This window comes from Hemiscyllium ocellatum, chromosome 34 (genome assembly GCF_020745735.1).
Source record: "Hemiscyllium ocellatum isolate sHemOce1 chromosome 34, sHemOce1.pat.X.cur, whole genome shotgun sequence".
NCBI classification, from domain to species: Eukaryota; Metazoa; Chordata; class Chondrichthyes; order Orectolobiformes; family Hemiscylliidae; genus Hemiscyllium; species Hemiscyllium ocellatum.
This window is the reverse complement of record NC_083434.1, coordinates 8,696,374-8,716,644: the sequence shown is the minus strand read 5'-3', so window position 1 is coordinate 8,716,644 and position 20,271 is coordinate 8,696,374. Positions and strand designations below refer to the sequence as shown.

General features: G+C 39.6%; 1 protein-coding gene across 3 annotated transcripts in view; it reads right to left on the bottom strand.

Moving 5' to 3' along the window:
• The window catches only part of LOC132832127 (F-actin-uncapping protein LRRC16A-like), a 458,164-nt gene that overhangs the window by 159,224 nt on the left and 278,669 nt on the right, over window positions 1–20,271 (bottom strand). For all 3 annotated transcript variants that reach the window (XM_060849857.1, XM_060849859.1, XM_060849860.1), the window contains exons 17-20: window positions 16,902–16,971; window positions 12,511–12,592; window positions 9,820–9,919; window positions 2,542–2,596 (exon numbers count right to left, since the gene is read on the bottom strand). In XM_060849857.1, coding sequence (XP_060705840.1) covers window positions 2,542–2,596; window positions 9,820–9,919; window positions 12,511–12,592; window positions 16,902–16,971 — 307 coding nt within the window. The remainder of the gene's footprint in view (window positions 1–2,541; window positions 2,597–9,819; window positions 9,920–12,510; window positions 12,593–16,901; window positions 16,972–20,271) is intronic.

Sequence of the window (20,271 nt, the reverse complement as noted above, 5' to 3'; positions counted from 1 at the left end):
AAAACCTACAAACAAATCAATGGAACCTCCAAGGAATACCAATATCAGGATTCTTAGCAGAAGCAGTGATGCAGAGACTAGAACAAACAGCCCTACCCACAATCCAAACCAAGCTTTGGGTCCACTAGGTGGATGACACCTTAGTCATCACGAAATGGGACAACACGAGCGTCCTCGGCCAGGCTAAACAGAGACATGCATGGGAATTCCTCGAGGCCTGGCATTCAAACTGAACTCCATCAGTAAACACATTGGGCGGCACGGTGGCACAGTGGTTAGCACTGCTGCCTCACAGCGCCAGAGACCCGGGTTCAATTCCCGCCTCAGGCGACTGACTGTGTGGAGTTTGCACATTCTCCCTGTGCCTGCGTGGGTTTCCTCCGGGTGCTCTGGTTTCCTCCCACAGTCCAAAAATGTGCAGGTTAGGTGAATTGGCCATACTAAATTGCCTGTGGTGTTAGGTGAAGGGGTTAATGTCAGGGAATGGGTCTGGGTGGATTACGCTTCGGAGGGTCGGTGTGGATTTGTTGGGCCAAAGGGCCTGTTTCCACACTAAATAATCTAATCTAATTTGGATCCCATTTACCAACATCTGTGATAAAGAACCGGAAATGATACCACCCCACCCCGTAACAGACCAAGACAAATAAAAAGTGAGACAGAACCCCAGTGCTTCACCGGAGGCTCAGTGATGATGTTACCTAGCACGGTGACAAAATGTCTGAAAACAAACCTACCAGCTCAGTGAGCAAACTTACAAACTGAACCTCAACCTGAGCTACAAATCTTCTCAAAAATCACAATAGTAGCATTCAATAACCCGAACAGCGGGCCCATTGTGGCCCTTAATCTAAGATCTGAAACTCCCTCAGCCGAGATGTAACCAAGATTAGGGGATACTGTCATTCGACAGCCAGACTGGATTTCATTCTACTCAGTTGTCCTTTTGGCATGGTCTTTCAAAGGTGAGCTCCCTGTCTTCCTTGGCAGGTTGATTCTTTGAAAGGTGCCCAAACCCATGTCAAAACTGTGATCCAATGATGCATGCTTCGGTCCCGAAATAATGGAGGACTGACGGCTTCTGACTGGTTATTCCAAAGAAGTGGAAGCTCCACCCCCAGCTTATTAAGTGTCCATTAAATTGGTGCAAGGTGATTGGTATTCTCTCATGTAGCTCTCCCCTTTCCCCTTCCCTACAATGTTTTAGCTGGGGGAGCAGGGAATACGGTGTTTATGTATAATTCAGTTTAACACCTCATATGGAATGTGCAAATTGTATGCAGTCAGCTGGACATTCAAACCTTTCTTCTACTTTCAGTTTTGCTGGTAGACACACATTCACTCATACGTCTCGTAACAAGAATGTTTCCCCTACTGACAACATTAGAGCTTTGAACTGAATTGATTTAAAGTAATAATGAAAGGAATGAAAAATTAGCTTTCCTCTTTTTATCTGATGTACCCCTTCTTCTTAATATTCAAAAAGACAAAATGCCCAATCATTTAACACAATGTTGTGCAGTTAAGATTATAATGTCAGTAATATCACGTAGAGGTCAGGACTGTATATTTCTCCACATCCCTTGCATCCATATAATTCCCCGACCTTCCTATTCTCTCATCACTCCTCTTCAAGATTCTCATTGAAGTAAAAATGTGGGGTGAGGCAGGAATTAGGTGAAGAAACATGACAATTGATACAAATATCAGGGACAATGCAACAGATGCAATCAGAATTTCAAATAGACTTCATCATGAATAAAAATCTGCAGTGAAAATATGACACACCTTTATCAGTCAAACACAGGTGCTTAAGTTCACAACGAAAAATTAAAATGCTAGTTCGTAGGTATCACCATATCAATACATCCTTCTATATATAAATCATCACTCAAATCAGAGAGTGTGTCAGTTATTGGAGATTAGTGGTTCCTCCAATTTTAGTCATTTTGGGAATTAATTTAGAATTAAGGAATCAAAAAATAAGTAAGATCATTACAAGATAATACATGGCTTGGAAAGGGTGGATGCTAGGAAATTTTTTCCATTATGCGAGGAGACTAGGACCCGTGGACACAGCCTTAAAATTAGAGGGGGTCAATACAGAACAGAACTGCGGAGAAATTTCTTCAGCCAGAGAGTGGTGGGCCTGTGGAATTCATTGCCGCAGAGTGCAGTGGAGGCCGGGATGCTAAATGTCTTCAAGGCAGAGATTGATAGATTCTTGATGTCACGAGGAATTAAGTGCTACGGGGAGAATGTGGATAAATGGAGTTGAAATGCCCATCAGCCATGATTGAATGGCGGAGTGGACTCGATGGGCCGAATGGCCTTACTTCCACTTCTATGTCTTATGGTCTGAAGAATTTAAAATAGTTATAGCTGTAATTTTGGGAATCCTTCCATCAACCAAAAAAACTATGCATCATTTGCAGTCAATTTGGTGTCTTCTTCAGTTTAAAAATCTCCAGTAGATGAAATAAGAATGCTATTTTGCTACTAAAATATCAAGTCAAATATCGAAACCTTGCAAAAACTTACTGATTCCTCGTCTTGAATCATCTGTACAATGTTATCAAGCACGGGCGCGAGATTCCTGCGGAAAAAAAATGAACATATGAAAATATGAACAAGTACAATGTTGGAATGAAATCCTATAATCAAAATACAGCTAAAAATCCACTTTTCCTTCTGTTGAAGTTAGCAGCTATTGCTGAACTGCAGCTCCACAATCACCGACACCTTGTTAAAGAAATGTACAAGAGATGCGAGGTGCTGCATTTTGGGAAAGCAAATCTTAGCAGGACTTATACACTTAATGGTAAGGTCCTAGAGAATATTGCTGAACAAAAAGACCTTGGAGTGCAGGTTCATAGCTCCTTGGAAGTGGAGTCACATGTAGATAGGATAGTGAAGAAGGCGGTTGGTATGCTTTCCTTTATTGGTCAGAGTACTGAGTACAGGAGTTGGGATATCATGTTGCAGCTGTACAGGATATTGGTTAGGCCACTTTTGGAATATTGCATACAATTCCGGTCTCCATTCTATCGGAAAGATATCGTGAAACTTGAAAGGGTTCAGAAAAGATTTACAAGGATATTGCCAGGGTTGAAGGATTTGAGTTATAGGAAGAGGCTGAATAAGCTCTTGGGCACCGTGGGCGGCACGGTGGCACTGTGGGCGGCACGGTGGCACTGTGGGCGGCACGGTGGCACTGTGGTTAGCACTGCTGCCTCACAGCGCCTGTAGATCCGGGTTCAATTCTCGACTCAGGCGACTGACTGTGTGGAGTTTGCACGTTCTCCCCGTGTCTGCGTGGGTTTCCTCCGGGTGCTCCGGTTTCCTCCCACAGTCCAAAGATGTGCGGGTCAGGTGAATTGGCCAAGCTAAATTGCCCATAGTGTTAGGTAAGGGGTCAATGTAGGGGTATGGGTGGGTTGCGCTTCGGCGGGTTGGTGTGGACTTGTTGGGCCGAAGGGCCTGTTTCCACACTGTAAGTCTAATCTAAAAAAAAAGCTGGGGCTGTTTTCCCTGGAGTGTTAAAGACTATGGCGTGACCTCATTGAGGTTTATAAAATCATGAGGGACATGGATAGGATAAATAGACAAAGTCTATTCCCTGGGGTGGGGGGAGTCCAGAACTAGAGGCCATACATTTAGAGTGAGAGAGAAAAGATATAAAAGGGACCTAAGGGGCAACTTTTTCTTGCAGAGAGTGATGCATGTATGGAATGAGCTGCCAGATGAAGCGATGGAGGCTGGTACAATTGCAACATTTAAAAGGCATCTACATGGGTATATGAATAGGAAGGGTTTGGAGGGATATGGACCAAGTGCCGGCAAATGGGACTAGATTAGGTTAGGATATCTGGTCAGCATGGACAGGTTGGACTGAACGGTCTGTTTCCGTGGTGTACATCTCTATGACTCTAAGTACAGCACTTACAAGTCAGAAAAGTGAGTATATCAGGGAAAGTAAATGTTAAACAGCCATTATTATTAAGTGTTATTTAAACAATGTGGATTTATAGGATGTCTTTAACATTTTAAGATGCTTCACAGCAATGTTAGCAAATAAAATATGAGACTGAGCAGAAGAGATGAATTGTAGGATGAGAAGTAACAGTAGCAAGCCACGTGCTCTATTCAGTTGTTCTACCATTCAATAAGATCATCTTTGATCTCAATTCCACTTTCCTGGCGAAAAATTCCAAAAATTCTCAACTTTGAATAAATTCCTTATCTCAGTTCAAAATGATTGATCCCTTGTTCTGAGACTATGGCCCTAGTTCTCGGGAAACCCAAAGGGAGCCACCTCTCAAATCCCCCTGTCAAATCACTCAAAATCTTCTAATCTTCTAAGTTTCAATAATCAACTTCATTTTTTTTCAAACTCCAGAAAATATAGGTTCAATCTAATCAACAAGTTCTCTTTTGAAAGGAAAATCAGATTTTATATTAAAAATACAAGTTGTAATTCCAAATAACAGGTCAATAATTTTAAGACTCAGTTGCATTTAGATACAGTTGCATGTATAAGTTGGGATTTAATGACAAAGCCAAGAGGGTTTAAAAATGAATGGTAAACCCTCTACAGATTTCATTGAGTACTTGTTCTTCAATATTCAATATATTTTGTGACAGCAATAATGTAAGAGACATCATGTTTTCGAACAGTAACAAACATAATTAAGTATCAGGGAGTTAAGAGAAGTTGTAGTCTTTGAGGTAAGACAGAAAATGATTAATTGGATTTGGGCATGGTGATGATATTTTGCTCTTACTTCTAGATTCCCATTATAAGTGCCTTTATTCACATTAATAGTGGAACTTGTCAGTATAAACATGTCCCACTATAATTACACACTCCATTCAGTGAAAGGCAAAAGTTGAGTGATACGCATGAGAAGGGAGAATGTCATTTACAAAAATACACACTGATGTCTGTAACAAATTTAATACAGAAAGGGGCAAAATAACCATTGTATGCATAAACAAGCTCCAGTAGTTTACTCTCCAATTGCCAAAACCAAGTGCTTTTATGGTAAATCTCATTCACGACAAATAAAGTTGAACCACATACTACACCCCTACTTTCAGTCTGTTTTTATTCTTTAAAACTTTTTTTTACACATTTCAGAAAATTACTCAGTGGTGTTCATTATCCTGTTCAGTATAACTTCAAAAAGGACCAGGGCAAATAAATAAAGCCATCAACAAGGTCTAAAAGTATCTCAGAACATGTCAGTTCAAGAGTTTTCCAAGTTAATTTTTATCTATATCAACTTATGTCCTGAAAATATCATTATATTTGCTTGAAGTCTAAGTGTAAAGAGTAATTATGTACTAATGCAATGCATTTCTAGTTGATGTCACTAGTTATTTTTATCACACTGATAGGAGATACAGTTGCAAATCATAGCAACTAATGAAGATACATTGTTTTCCAGATGAGAAAACTGCTGGGTCCACTGACTATCCTCGAATTGTAGCAATATGCAAATCTACCTAAAATCTTGACAGGATTCAACAGGCTCACCACTGTCTGTTCAGAATTCAGATTTCTATGATTTAAAGCACGTAAATGTTAGTTTGACCTCCTCAAAGAGCAAACTGAACTCAATATTTCCAGAATGTAGGAACAAATTACAACAGAAACTGGAATCTGTACTGAATACAACAAATGCTGGAGATCACAGGTTAGGCAGTATCCATAGAGAGAGAGAGAGCAAGCTAACGTTTTGAGTCTATTTGACTCTTCATCAGAGCTGAAGTAATATTTTTCTCTTACTTCTATAGAGCCAGTACTGCACAAATGTGTGAAGAAATGCAATCATTATTTTAAAACTGGCTATTATCACCTCCACACCCACTGGATTCTAAGATTGTTACTAAAATGTGACATGAGTACTATTTTTCATTTGGGCACAACTGAAATATGGAGCTTATTTAAGGACCTGCTACTGCGGGTCCTTAGTAAGAATGTATCGGTCAGGTGGGAAGTTGTCGAGCGCGGGAGCCATGGTTCGTTAAAGAAGTTGAATCTCTTGTCAAGAGAAAGAAGGCAGCTTAAGTGAGGATCAGATGTGATGGCTCATTTAGGGCCCTTGAGAGTTACATGTTAGCCAGGAAAGACCTAATGAGAGAGCTAAAAAGAGCCAGAGGGGAACATGAGAAGTCATTGGCTGATAGGATCAAAGAAAATCCTAAAGCTTTCTATAGGTACATCAGGAATAAAAGAATTACTAGAGTAAGATTAGGGCCAATCAAGGATAGTAGAGGGAAGTTGTTCGTGGAGTCACAGAAGATAGGGGAAGCACTAAACGAATTCTTTGTGTCAGTATTCACACTAGGAAAAGATAATGTGGTCAAGGAAATACTGAGATACAGGAAGTTCTTTAGGAGGAAGTGTTAGCAATGCTGGAAAGTTTGAATATAGATAAGTCCACCCTGGGGCCAAATAGGATTTAGAGCTGAAAATGTGTTGCTGGAAAAGTGCAGCAGGTCAGGCAGCATCCAAGGAGCAGGAGAATCGACATTTCGAGCATGAGCCCTTCTTCAACACATTTTCAGCTCTGATCTTTGGATGCTGCCTGACCTGCTGCGCTTTTCCAGCAACACATTTTCAGCTCTGATCCTTGGATGCTGCCTGACCTGCTGCGCTTTTCCAGCAACACATTTTCAGTTCTGATCTCCAGCATCTGCAGTCCTCACTTTCTCTTAGAAGATTTTAACCAAATGGGATTTATCCTAGGTTCTCTGGGAAGCCTTGGGGGAGATTGCCAAGCCTTTGGATTTGATCTTTATTTTGTCATTGTCTACAGGGACAGTAGCAGAAGACTGGAGGATAGCAAATGTTATTCAAGAAAGGGAATACAGACAACACTGGAAATTATAGACCTGTAAGCCTTATTTTGACTGTGGGTAAAGTGCTGGAAAGGGATAGGATTTGTAATAATCTAGAAAGGAATAAGTTAATTAGGGATAGTCAACACAGTTTTGTGAAGGGTAGGTTGTGCCTCACAAACCTTGAGTTCTTTGAGAAGTGGCCAAACAGCTGGATGAGGTTAAAGCGATTGATGTGGTGTATATGAATTCCAGTCAGGCGTTTAATGAGGTTCCCTATGGTAGACTATTACACAAAATACAGAGGCATGAGATTGAGGGTGATTTAGTGATTTGGATTAGAAATTAACGAGCTGAAAGAAGACAGAGAGTGGTGGCTGATGGGAAATATCTATCCTGGAGTTCAGTTATTAGTGGGGTACTGCAAGGTCTTTTTTGGTCCATTGTTGTTTGTCATTTTTATAAATGACCTGGATGAGGGCTTAGAAGGATGGGTTAGTAAATTTGCGGGTGACACTAATGTCGGTAGAGTTGTGGATAATGACGAAGGATGTTGTAGGTTACAGAGGGACACAGAGTAGCTGCAGAGCTGGGCTGAGAGGTGGCAAGTGGTGAGGTGATTCACTTTGAAAGGAGTAACAGGAATGCATAGTACTGGACTAATGGTAAGATTTCTTGGTAGTGTAGACGACCAGAGAGATCTCAGTGTCCAGGTACATAGATCCTGGATGTTAAGGCAGCCTATAGTGTGTTAGTTTTTATTGGTAGAGGGATTGAGCTTTGGAAGCATGAGTTTATGCTGCAGCTGTACAAAACTCTGGTGTAGCTGCTCTTGAGATATGTGTACAGTATCGGAAAGATGTGAAAGCTTTGGAAAGGGTTCAGAGGAAACTCGGTCGGATGTTGCCTGGTATGGAGGGAAGGACTTACAAGGAAAGGCTGAAGGACTTGAGGCTATTTTCGTTAGTGAAAAGAAGGCTGAGAGGTGACGTAATTGAGACATATAAGATAATCAGAAGGTTAGATAGGGTGGACAATGATAGCCTTTTTCCTTGGATGGTGATGCTAGCACGAGGGGGCATTGCTTTAAATTGAGGGGTGATAGATATAGGACAGATGTAGTCAGATACTCAGAGTAGTTGGGGCATGGAACACACTGCCCCCTGCAACAGTAGTAGACCTGCCAACTTTAAGGACATTTAAATGGTCAGTGGGTAGGCATATGGACGAGAATGGAATAGCGTCGGTTAGATGGGCTTCAGATTGGTTTCACAGGCCAGCGCAACATCAAGGGCCGAAGGGCCTGTACTGCGCTGTAACGTTCAATGTTCTATACTGTTGTGCCTTTCCATTAATACTGTTACATCTCCAGAAACTTCCTAAACAGTAACAGTCAACACGCTATTTAACCACTGTTGTGTTGAAGTCACAGGAGCAGTGGCAGTGTCCCCACTTCACCAGAAAATCCTGGTTCAAATCCCAACTCAGGTCAGAAATGTCCAAATAGTTTGTAACTTCCTGTAACCAGCAAGACTCAAATCCTTTGGATAACTGGATAAATCTAGCCATGATACTGTCATACTCAGCAGGCTTTTAAGTGTTGAGAAGGAACAGGTAAAAATCACTATCTTCAAAAAATGCCAAAACTTCAATAAGATTTCACACATAAGGGTACTTATAAGATAAGAGTCTATGGTGTTAGAGGCCATACATTAACTTGGCTAAAGGAGTGGCTAACTAACAGAAGACAGAGTTGGGATGAAGGGGACATTTTCAGGATAGCAACCTGTAACTAGTGGCATGCCAGAAAAATCAGTGCTGGGGCCACAATTATTTTCAATGTTATAATTGAATGACTTGGATGAGAGAATCAGGATAAGCGAGTGGGCAAAATATTCAGCAGATAGAAAAAGAAGTGGGAAAAAAATGCAGTTAAGCAATTTGTCAGGAAGAACAGAAGTAGTGAATATTATTCAAATGGGAAAACAACTGCAAAAAGCTGCAGCACAGAAGGATTTGAAGAGGGCTCTAATGCATGAAACACTCAGAGCAAGCATACATGTTCAGGAAGCAATAGGAAAGACAAATAAGCATTAACCTTCATTTGAAAGGAAATGGATTAGAAAAACTTGCAGATTTTGCTAAAACTATATGAGGTGCTCATCAGATAGCAGTTTTAGTTCCTTACATAAAGCAAGATATACTAGTATTAGAAGCCAAGCAGAAGAGGTTCACTATGTTGATCCAGGTATGGAGGACTCTCTTAAAGGAGAGGTTAGATAGGTTGTGCATTACTCTTTAGAGTTTTGAAAAATAGGAAATCTTATTGAAACACACAAGATTCATAGGAGGCTTCGCAGGATAGAAGTTAAGAGATTGATCTCCGATGGGTGACAATCCAGGACTAAAAGGCAGAATCTCGGAGTAAGGAGTCAACCATTTAAGACAGACAAGAGGAAGAATCTTTTCTCAGAAGGTTGCAAATCTGTGGAAATCTTTACCGCAGAGGGCTATTGAGGTTGGTCATTAAGTATATTCAAGGCTGAGATTGACAACATCTCAATAAATTAAGAGAATCAAAGGTTATAGGAAAGTGAAGCTGAGGATTCTCAGATCAGCCATGATTTTATCGAATGGCAAGCAGATGTAATGGGCTGAACGGTCTACTTCTGCTCCTACATCAGCCAGAGGGTCAGACCAGCCACACTGTGAAATAATATTTTGGATTCTAAAAAGTAAATGGAAAAGATCACAGAACTGTTACTGCAAAATGAGGCCATTTGGCCCATCATGTGTGCACTGACATAGTAAAATAATTCTCTTGTATGGAACAAGATTAAACTTTGTTAAATAAGATATTTCTGTTACGCAGACTGTTAGGACAATCAAGTATATAATGAATTTACTTGGAGACAATAAAAATGTTTCTTATTAGTCTGTTTCATAGTTGGGTATCCACAAAAACTTACTTACTTGGTCTTTATATTGTTGAAATTTTTGCCTAAGGCTAGATGACGAATTGACCTATTCTTGCCCATCCACACTACAAGAGTAGCAAGATCGGAGTCTAAACCTGTACAAAAGAAGGTTACATGTTGTAAATATGAACAGGCTGCACAGTCTCTAAAACAAATGTTACAATATAGTCATCTCCTGTCTTATCAATGGTTTGCTGTACATGTAGTAGAAAGCATATGTGCAGAGAACAGTCTACAGGACAGCAGAGCTGGATATAGGGATGTGATGTAAACTAAATTATAAACATGCATTTTCTTTACAGTAAATCCTTGACTTCTTCAACTTTGACTTGAAGTTAAACTGGAAAGTACATACACCTAAACAGGTACTTTCTATATTTGTGTCACTGGAGCTCCAGCCAACAGTGTAACTGGGGTTGTTAGCTGCTGATTATTTTGTGGGAGAGGGTGACCTTAATTTTACTGCCTAGTGACTGAGGTCAGCTGTCCTCAAACATAAGGAAAAGGGGGGAAAAAAAACTTGCATTTATGTTGTGGTCATCACAAATGTCAGGATTCACAAAGTCATTCAAAACCAATTACTCTTACAGACATTGCTGTAATGTAAGAAACACAGCACTCAATATGTATAAAGCAAACCTGAGTAGGCAGCAGGCATAAATAATTCAATAATCTGCTATTTGGGCATTGGTGTTTTTTGTTATTTCAGATCTCCAGTCTCTGCAGTACTTTGCTTTAATTTTAGTTTATAATCATCTGCACAGCATTGCTGATTCCAAAAAACTGTTTCTTTAGATTCATATTGTACACTGCTTTAAGAAAAGTGATTGAGAAATCTGTTAGCCAAATATTACCTGTCAAGAACTGAGTGTCTACAAGGAAGATTTAAGGGTCTGAATGCTTGAAACTTTTCAGCTGTGGAGGGATAGCCAGCATGGACATAAAACCATAGAATCACAGAATCCCTACAGAGAGGAAGGTGACCCTTCGGTCCAAGAAGTCCACAATGACCATCTGAAGACTAACCCACCCAAACCCATTCCCCTATCCTATTATCATTTAGCCCTGACTGATGCACATTGGTAGGTAGTTCCTGATGGACCTGACTAAATAATTCAAAGAGTCTGTTGAAGCAGTGGACAGGGATATGTCTAAGGATGTTCTCTATATACACTTCCAGAACAGTTTTGATAATTAGTCTCTTAAGATACTGTCAGCTTAAGTTCACACTCATGGAAATCAAGGCAGATTACTGCATATGGAATTATTTCGCAAATTAGCTCCATAGCAGGAGACAGAATGCAAATGTAATAAGCAGGAACTGCAATCGACAAGATGTAATTCATTTTTTTGTAAAACAATTGGGGCCCCAACTCATCATATTTGACAACTCAAATGACAGGACTAAAAACTATATTCAAGTTTGCCAATAACAGAGGAATATGTGGCTTTGCAAGCAGTATAGATGGAAGCAGAACATTACAAAGTGATTAACAGCTTAAGCAAATGAGCAAAGCTGTCATCAATGTTGGCAAAGTCTATATGGACCTAAAAAATACTTTTGTTCTACACTTTTTAAGTGGTAAAAAAAATAAGAAATGAAGTTCCAGAAAGGTTTAAGTATCCAGGTACAAGGATCATTAAAATTTCATGGGGGAGTACAGAAATAATCAAACTGTGAAAACAATTCTGGATTTTATATCTAGAAAACTACAACATAAAGGCGTGGTGGAGGAAATTATGTTTCAATAACACAAAACCCGCGTTAGGGCACACTTAGAGTATGACGAACTATTCTGAGTGCAGATTCTTAAGAAGGATACACCCATGTTGGAGGAAGTGCGTATACGATTTACCATAATCGTATCTGAACACCAAGGGTTAAATTATGAAGCAAGATTACTCTAACTGGGCTATAAAGGCTGATTTGATCATTGTTTAAGATTACTTAAGTAATAAAGGGATAGATTAGATAAAAAGAAACCATTCCCATTGGTTGGAGAGTCTGAGACTAGGAGGTATAGTTCAAAAAGTACAGACACATCTTCCAGGATTTAAATTTGGTCATTGTTCCACACACAAAGGCTGCTACAAGTTGGATATGCTTTTCCACAAACAGAAACTGATGCCAGATGAATTGTTAATTTTAAATTGGAACTGGATAGATTTTTGTTAACTGAAGGTATTATGAAATTTGGAGCCAAGGCCAGCTATTCACAGTAGATTCCAGATCAGTCATTGTCTCACTCGATAGCAGAATAGACCTGATCATTAAATAGCCTATTCCTGCTTTCAGGATCTTAATTTCTACAGGTATCTGAAATAATCAGTGTTATCACCTGCCCACAAAGATGCATTAAAATTTGAATAAAACAGAGTATTTGTCCCAAAGTTTGACTATGATAATAGGTTTAAATAAAATATTTAAAGGGATAATTCTTGTTGATAAATATTTTACATCTACATTGAACAAAAGGGCTAGTTTAACAAATACAAAAGGCAGCTAGTCACAAAATAAATTTACTCTAAGGTTTGAATGGCACAAGTATTGCTGAGATTTCATTTGGTTTATGGAAGCGTGCAAAGACTTAGTAGTGAATTCTTCACATGATACATGAAATTAAACAGCTATATTGTTTTATAGATAAGACTCATTGTAAGAAAATTCAAAAATAACTCTTCTTACCATTGTCTGAAATATCCAGTTTTGAAATATTATGGACTTCTGCAATGCAACCTTCTAAAATCTGAGCCCCACCTGACCTTAGCTGTGGGCAAAAGCTTGGAGTTAATTTTAGTGAATAACTGGGATGCCACAATATTTAATGATTATCACAGTTTCAATGAGGTATTACAAATACACTTTGCTAATCATCTGCTGGGAAATATAATGTCGTAGTATATTCCTTAGTTTACTTTGCAAACTGAATATCTTTTCAAGAAGGCAGCTGCAATTAGAAGACAATTTTAAGCATACTTTTCAATTCTTATAGATGCCTTTTAAATTTCATGACGTGCAGTTCAAACAACATTTGGTGATGCACTGGTTATTTCTAACATAATTAACGATGTTCAAGGCTACTGCGATTCGACGAAAGCAGTTAAGCATGGTGGCATCTTGCACCCTGCTGTCTAAAAATGCCCCAAAATGATTAACTATTACACAAAGATCTGATTAAATGAGAGATGACTGAACACTACATTGTATTTTTCAACTGAAAATTTTAAAATATAATGGTAGCATTTTATGAAAGATGCAGAAGTAACAATAAAAAGCAGACAGCATGATAGTTTTATTTTGCAGTAGAATGGAAAGGATTATCAAATAATTCAAATTAAGCAATGTCAATTGCACAGTAATGGGGGATGTTACAGCTAACAATTTGAATTATCTGATCATTTGAATTAAGTGTGTTTGAATTGAGTAGACTGCAAACACAAAACCAATGCAAAAACAGCAGGAAGCAGCAATTGGTGAATGGACCAAAATAAACGCAGTTACTGTGATACCTGAATCATATTTTAATGATTAAGCAAGAATAAAAAAAGCTTAATGATTATTTCCTTCCTCTAATGATATTATTGTTTCCAAAGACTCCCAACATTGCTCTGCCAACTTCTTCCTCCCAAACTGCCCCCAACCCTCCAGCACTTACGTTCCAGCCTGAAGTAGCCAGGAAACTTCAAAATTCTTACAATAATACACGTAACACATGTCAGTTAATTCTTTTGAAACTTTATATTTTGCATTCTAGTTTAAAACAAGATATGCATCCTGTAGACATTTAACCATTTGTTCTGCATCACTAAAAGTTCTGGCTTTCAAATCATGAATCCCGCTTTTGGCTTCCGACTACTTTCTACCTAATGTTCAACAGCAATATTGATTTAAATACATTTTAAAATTGATATGAAATTTACAGACTTGTATTAATTGCATTTAATCATAGAATCAAAGACTACTGATTCTGCACCGACCCTCCGAAGAACATCCCACCCAGATCCAACTCCCCATCCTATCCGTTACCCCACATTTACCATGGCTAATCCACCTAGTCTGCACATCCTGAACAACAAGGTGATTTAGCATTGCCAATCCACCGAACCAGAATGTCTTTGGACTGTGGGAGGAAACCAGAGCACCCAGAGGAAGTACATGCACACACAGAGTATGTGCAAAGACAGTCACCCAAGGCTGGAACTAAATCTGGGTTCCTGGCACTGTGAGGCAGCAGTGATAATCACTGAGCCACCATACCACCTAAAATATTTATGAAACTTCAACATTTAACACCTAAAAAAATTAGATGTGAGTGTGAAATTGAATATAAAAGTGAAAACCTATTTTGAAAACTGTAAATCGTACTCAAAATTCATGTAGATTAATTAACTTGACAATTTCTAGCCTAGAAATTTCTAATGAATGTTTGCTTACACGACTGTTTCAATATGCAGATTTTTATATTCAAAAAAGCAGAACACTTATGAACAAGTAGCATCAAAACAACATAGACTGTATATTGACACGAACAAAAAGGCATTTTTCTATAAATGATCAAATGGGACTTGCCCAACACTTCATCAAACACTAGACTTGAGCCAAAAATGCTATTGCAGAAAATATCTGTGCCAAACAGTTCTAATGGTAATCCTGACAGATAGATAAGGAAGCCACTTACTGGATCTACAGTGGTTAAAAGGCAGGGAGGGTACTTACACAGTGACCAAGCTAAGGAAAGCAGTAAAGGGGGAAAAGAATAGCATACATCAGTGCAGAGCTGGTGTGGACAATAGCATTACAGCATAGCAGTTCAGCAACCCTGAATTCTGATCACACTAGCCCTTGAAAATTGTTAAAATTATTGGCTAAACAAGCCCCAAAACTGATCTGGTCATACAGCTAGTATTGAAACACATTACTATGTAAACATCAGCAAATGCAGATTCACCAATTAAAGGAAGATTGTTACTCTATCGGTTAATAAATACTTCTATATAGAACATCTTGATAAGAAACCAGCTATGAAGTCAATCATCTGAATCAATTTAATCAATTATATTAGTTATAGTATCTTATTGATCATCAGATTTAGAAATTGCATCTAATTATTTAGAACTATGATAATCCAACAACAACGCAATTTGAGAACCAAATTGATCGCTATACCAAATATTATTTTTCTCATTGTTATTCATCATTAATCTTTGAAGAAACATAGTTCCAAAGGACAGAATATGCCAAGTACTGGTTTGCTTTAAGATGGCTGAGGTATACAACATCACCAGATTCCTTCTTTCCAACACTTTTGTATAGAAAAGGCCATCTTCAGAGGTAATTGCTTCCTCACACTCTCACCAAGTGGAGGAAATGAATCATCAATGAGTTAACTGCTGGAACACCAAATAATTTACCTACTTGGGCCATCACACAATGTTAAAGAGAAGTTGTGCCAGATGGAAGGTTCGAGTGAGAGAGAAAGGCTGGACAGACTGGGACTTTTATCATTGGAGGATAGGAGGCTGCAAGGTGACCTTATAAAATCATGAGGGATTATAGATAGGGTCAATGGTAGGTGCCTTTTCAAGACTAGGGGCACATTTTTAAGGTGAGAGGAGAGAGACTGAAAAAAGATTTGAGGGGCAGAGAGTGACTCATGTGTGGAATGAACTTCCTGAGGAAGTGGTGGATGTGCGGACAGTTTCAATGTTTAAAAGACATTTGGATAAGTACATGAATAGTTTAGGTTTAGAGGGCTGTGGGCCAAGCATAGGAAGATGGGACTAGTTTAGTTTGGGATCATGTTCAGCATGGACTAGTTGAACCAAAGAATCTATTTCCATGCTGTATGAGTCCATCAGCTGATCAGTTTCCTTTTGGACTCCACAAGATTTTTAACCTCTACTTACAAACTGAAGGAAAGACAGGTGATACAAGATCTTTGTGTGCTTCTGATGCATAGATTTGCAGAAGAGCAGAAAGTGCCAGCAGCAGTAAGGAATAATTGTCCCTTTTCTCTGTCTAAACATCCACTAAAGATTTGAGACCTGTTTGCTGGAATTATGTAAGGCTAAGAACTTTCATAGAAGAAAGCCTTTGAATTTCTGAAGTCGCAATTTGAGAAAGAAAAAGGACGATCTTCATGATCTTCAAACAACTGCCGTGGTTGAGAGGTGAAAACTCTGTATACCGGGCACTAACTTTCCTTTTCCCGTCCTTCCTTCTGTTTGCACTTGACCTTTGCCAATTTAATTTAATTTGTATTTTTGCATGTTTGAGCTCAGTGTGCATCGGCAACACGGGGACTTTCTTAAATAAACAATTCTCTTTTTTTTCAAACTGCATTGTAACCCTCAAAACAAACACCTAACTTGTTTAACTCAAGAAAACCAGTCTAGATTATGTGCTTTTTCAATCAGCACATAAATGGTTAAGTATGCAAACTGAATTGGAAACAAATCACTCTTTTCAAATTCACATTTTCATAACATAAGGTTAATTGATAAATTCCTATTTCTACCTGAACTTGAGCAACCTTATCACAAGGGTATAAGCAATACTTAGATTTCCTGTATGTGAACGGTCAGGACAGGAATACGTTTTTTGCCAAAATTAAAATACACAGCATTTCCCAAGAGTCAGTGCATTACCATCACTGAGCTGAGCAAAATGTATGCAGTTAGTCGATGCCATCTGGGATGGTATTAGGGAACCTGAATGCACCACAGCACTGTTGAGTCTGAGATGGAAGAATCAGCTGGGATTTCCAATTATCATGGCTACTCAGGAGCCCCCACATACAAAGAAATTTCACAACCAAATACAGATATTGATAGGATGTTCACTGCTGCCAAAAGGACATCAGCAGTCATTCGAGAGACTTTTTTTTGTGAACGCTTGTTACAGTACTCAAGGGCATCTGGGACAAAAAACAAACTTTTCACGAGGGAGACAATGTCAAGAACAACAATGGGAGAAAATGTATATTCTCCAAATTGAAATATTAACTAAGTTTAACAGAGTTTCCTACTACTCTTGAAAGTTACATTGATTCAATAAATAAAATTGTTCCTTCTTACCTCACAAGTGCTAAGGTCAAGAGAAACATCCTTTAGGTGAGGATTGCAAGAAAGCCCAAGTAAAAGTGCTCTGTAAAGAAAGAATTGCTTTCAAATGAATATTGCATTGCCAACCTTGGCAATACTAAACAGAAAACACACAGGTTAAATCTTGCGTGGTTTTGACTAAGATCGAGTTGCTTCGAGGCTGAGTGAGTTTTCCCATCCTGTCTTACCAAACTCACCCTGCTCCTATGGCATCTCTTACATTTGTTCTCAGTCTGATCTACCACATGCTATTGCTGGCACAACTTGTTACACATTGGATATCCGTTAAAACAACGGAATCCCATGCAACCTTTAAAATGGGTTGTGCACCCACACAAGCACAGTCAGCTGAAGTTGCCTTACACTTTTCCTGGTATTTGACCAGGATATGGTAGACAGGGGGTAATCAGTGCCCTGCCTTGAAAGCAGGAACCTGGAAGCCCTGTTGAAAGGGGTAGTGCCATGCAGGGTTTTATTCTCTCCCAGGGCCAGCAGTGAGGATCACAACACTCCAGACCATGCCAGCCTAGTCTGAGGTTTCAACTGGGGTTAAAGCAGTCTTTGAAAGAATGCCCACCATTACAAAGGAGAAGTTCCTTCTCTGCTCTGCACTGCTCAGGTAAGAACCACCAAACCTCTCTAATATCTCAAATTACATTTATCCCTGCCATTGTGTCCAACTCCCACCAAGGCTCATGCTCTATCACTTTCACAACTACCTGCAAACATTCTCCCCCACTTGCCCCAACTCCTGATGCTATTGATGCATGCCCTCTGTGCTGTCTATGTATTAAATTGGGACAATTGGCCACATGCACCATCATTAACAGCTGTGCTACCCATTTTCATTACCTATAATACTTGATGTTTTCTCACTTCAGCAGTAACGACCCACAATAGGCCAGCAAGAGTCTAGACAGGTCACAGGCTGCCTAACATTTGGCTCCTCACCCCTTGTGAAAAGAGGATCCGGATTCTGTCTGCCCTTAGTAGGTCCTGGACTGGTACTAGAAGCTGCCCTTGGTTTATTCTGCAGGAACCTCGAAGCAAAGTCTATTCCCTTCATCTGACTGAGGCCTGCTGACAATTAAGACAGGGTTCCTGGCTTTGGGTCAATGCACAACAAGGCAAGGCAAAGCAGCACCCAAGTAGACTCAGAGTGAGTAAGTGCTATGACAGTGATCAAAGGGACTGTAAGGCAGCTTAATGCAATCCATGAGCTAGGGGCCTGTTCCTAAGCAGAGCGTGTCTTTGCTGCAGCATTACAATGATAGTTGCTGCTACAGACTAAGTGTAGTACTGAACAAGAGAAGCATACTGAGGGTGTGTTAGTGATGTACCATGAGGATTCTTAGAAGCTGGTATATTTCAGATGCCAATGTCTGTAAACATGAGGGGTGCGGGGCCAATACCAATGGGACATGCCCTGAGATCCTGGGATGTTGGCGTCCACCAGGTTCTAACATGATGGTCATTTAGGAGCAAGTGGTGAACTGAATCAGTCAGGTACACACACTGGTTTCCTTGTAGAGTTTTCCTGATATCTACCATGTTTGAATAGTTTGGCAAGATAGCAAACTGAATATTAATGAGGTGAGTGAGTTGTGCCATTAACAAGACACACATTACACATAGTGCATGTTAATCAGACCCCTATAAAGTTGCGTCCCAAGTCTTCACCTAACATTTTCACTATTATTGGATCCCGCTTGTACTTAAGGGGCAATCATGATTTTCCAATTCACTACAGAGAAGTAAATAGTTCAAAGTTACCACCTCACTTGGTGCAGAAAATTAAACTTCAGGAACACTGGATGCTGCAATGGATTCGACACTGGCCAGGACTCAAAATCAATTTTCATTCAGGATGAAACATCTCCACTGACTGCTAGCTATTAATAGTTCCACATGAAATGAGGATGGACATTTTCAAAAGGGCTCTTTATGATAACAAGCCCACAATATGCAAATAGACTAATTGAGCACTAATTGACAATTAAGATGGCAAAACTGTTACACTGATGGGTATAGGGTGCATTTTGAATTTGCCAGAATATTAGGATAGAACAAAGGGAGCTTTAAACTGCATCTTACTGTTTATGGATGATTTTGGTGATTGCTTGTTGCTGATATTGAATACTTTTAAACAAAGAGAGCTGAATTCTTCACTGCTAACCTAATTTGCCCAGCAGAAATGAATACAGAACAAATATTTTTAAAATCCAGCTGGCAGCAGGACCTCTGCCATCCAGAGTACTGTGGCATGAAATGGCAAGACATTACTTCAAGATCATAACCCAGGCATGTTGTACTGATGTACATTATGTTACTGGAAAAAATAAATTAAACATTGATCAGATTTTCCAATAAATGTAGAGAAGAATTTCTATGATAAATTTATATCCAGCATTATAGAAATGTGACAACTTAGAAGCTGGTTATCATAGACACTCTGGAGCAGATAATTGGCATAAGGAGATGTGTAAAAAATGAAGTCTGCAGATGTTGGAGATCAGAGCTGAAAATGTGTTGCTGGTTAAAGCACAGCAGGTTAGGCAGCATCCTAGGAACAGGAAATTCGACGTTTCGGGCATAAGCCCTTCGTCAGGAATGACGAATTTCCTGTTCCTAGGATGTGCCTAACCTGCTGTGCTTTAACCAGCAACACATTTTCAGTCATAAGGAGATGTGAGAGAAGAGGCGGACAAGATAGGAGGATCAGAAGGACAATGCGTCTTCAAAAAACAAACCATAAGACCATAAGACATAGGAGTGGAAGTAAGGCCATTCGGCCCATCGAGTCCACTCCGCCATTCAATCATGGCTGATGGACATTTCAACTCCACATACCCGCATTCTCCCCATAGCCCTTAATTCCTTGAGACATCAAGAATCTATCAATCTCTGCCTTGAAGACATTTAGCGTCCCGGCCTCCACTGCACCCTGTGGCAATGAATTCCACAGGCCCACCACTCTCTGGCTGAAGAAATGTCTCTGCATTTCTGTTCTGAATTGACCCCCTCTAATTCTATTCCACGGGTTCTAGTCTCCTTGCCTAACGGAAACAATTTCCTAGCGTCCACCCTTTCTAAGCCATGTACAATCTTGTAAGTTTCTATTAGATCTCCCCTTTATCTTCTAAACGCCAATGAATACAATCCCAGGATCCATAGCCATTCCTTGTATGTTGGACCTACCATTCCATGGATCATCCGTGTGAATCTCCGCTGGACACGCTCCAGTGCCAGTATGTCCTTCCTGAGGTGTGGGGACCAAAACTGGACACAGTACTCCAAATGGGGCCTAACCAGAGCTTTATAAAGTCTCAGTAGCACAACGGTG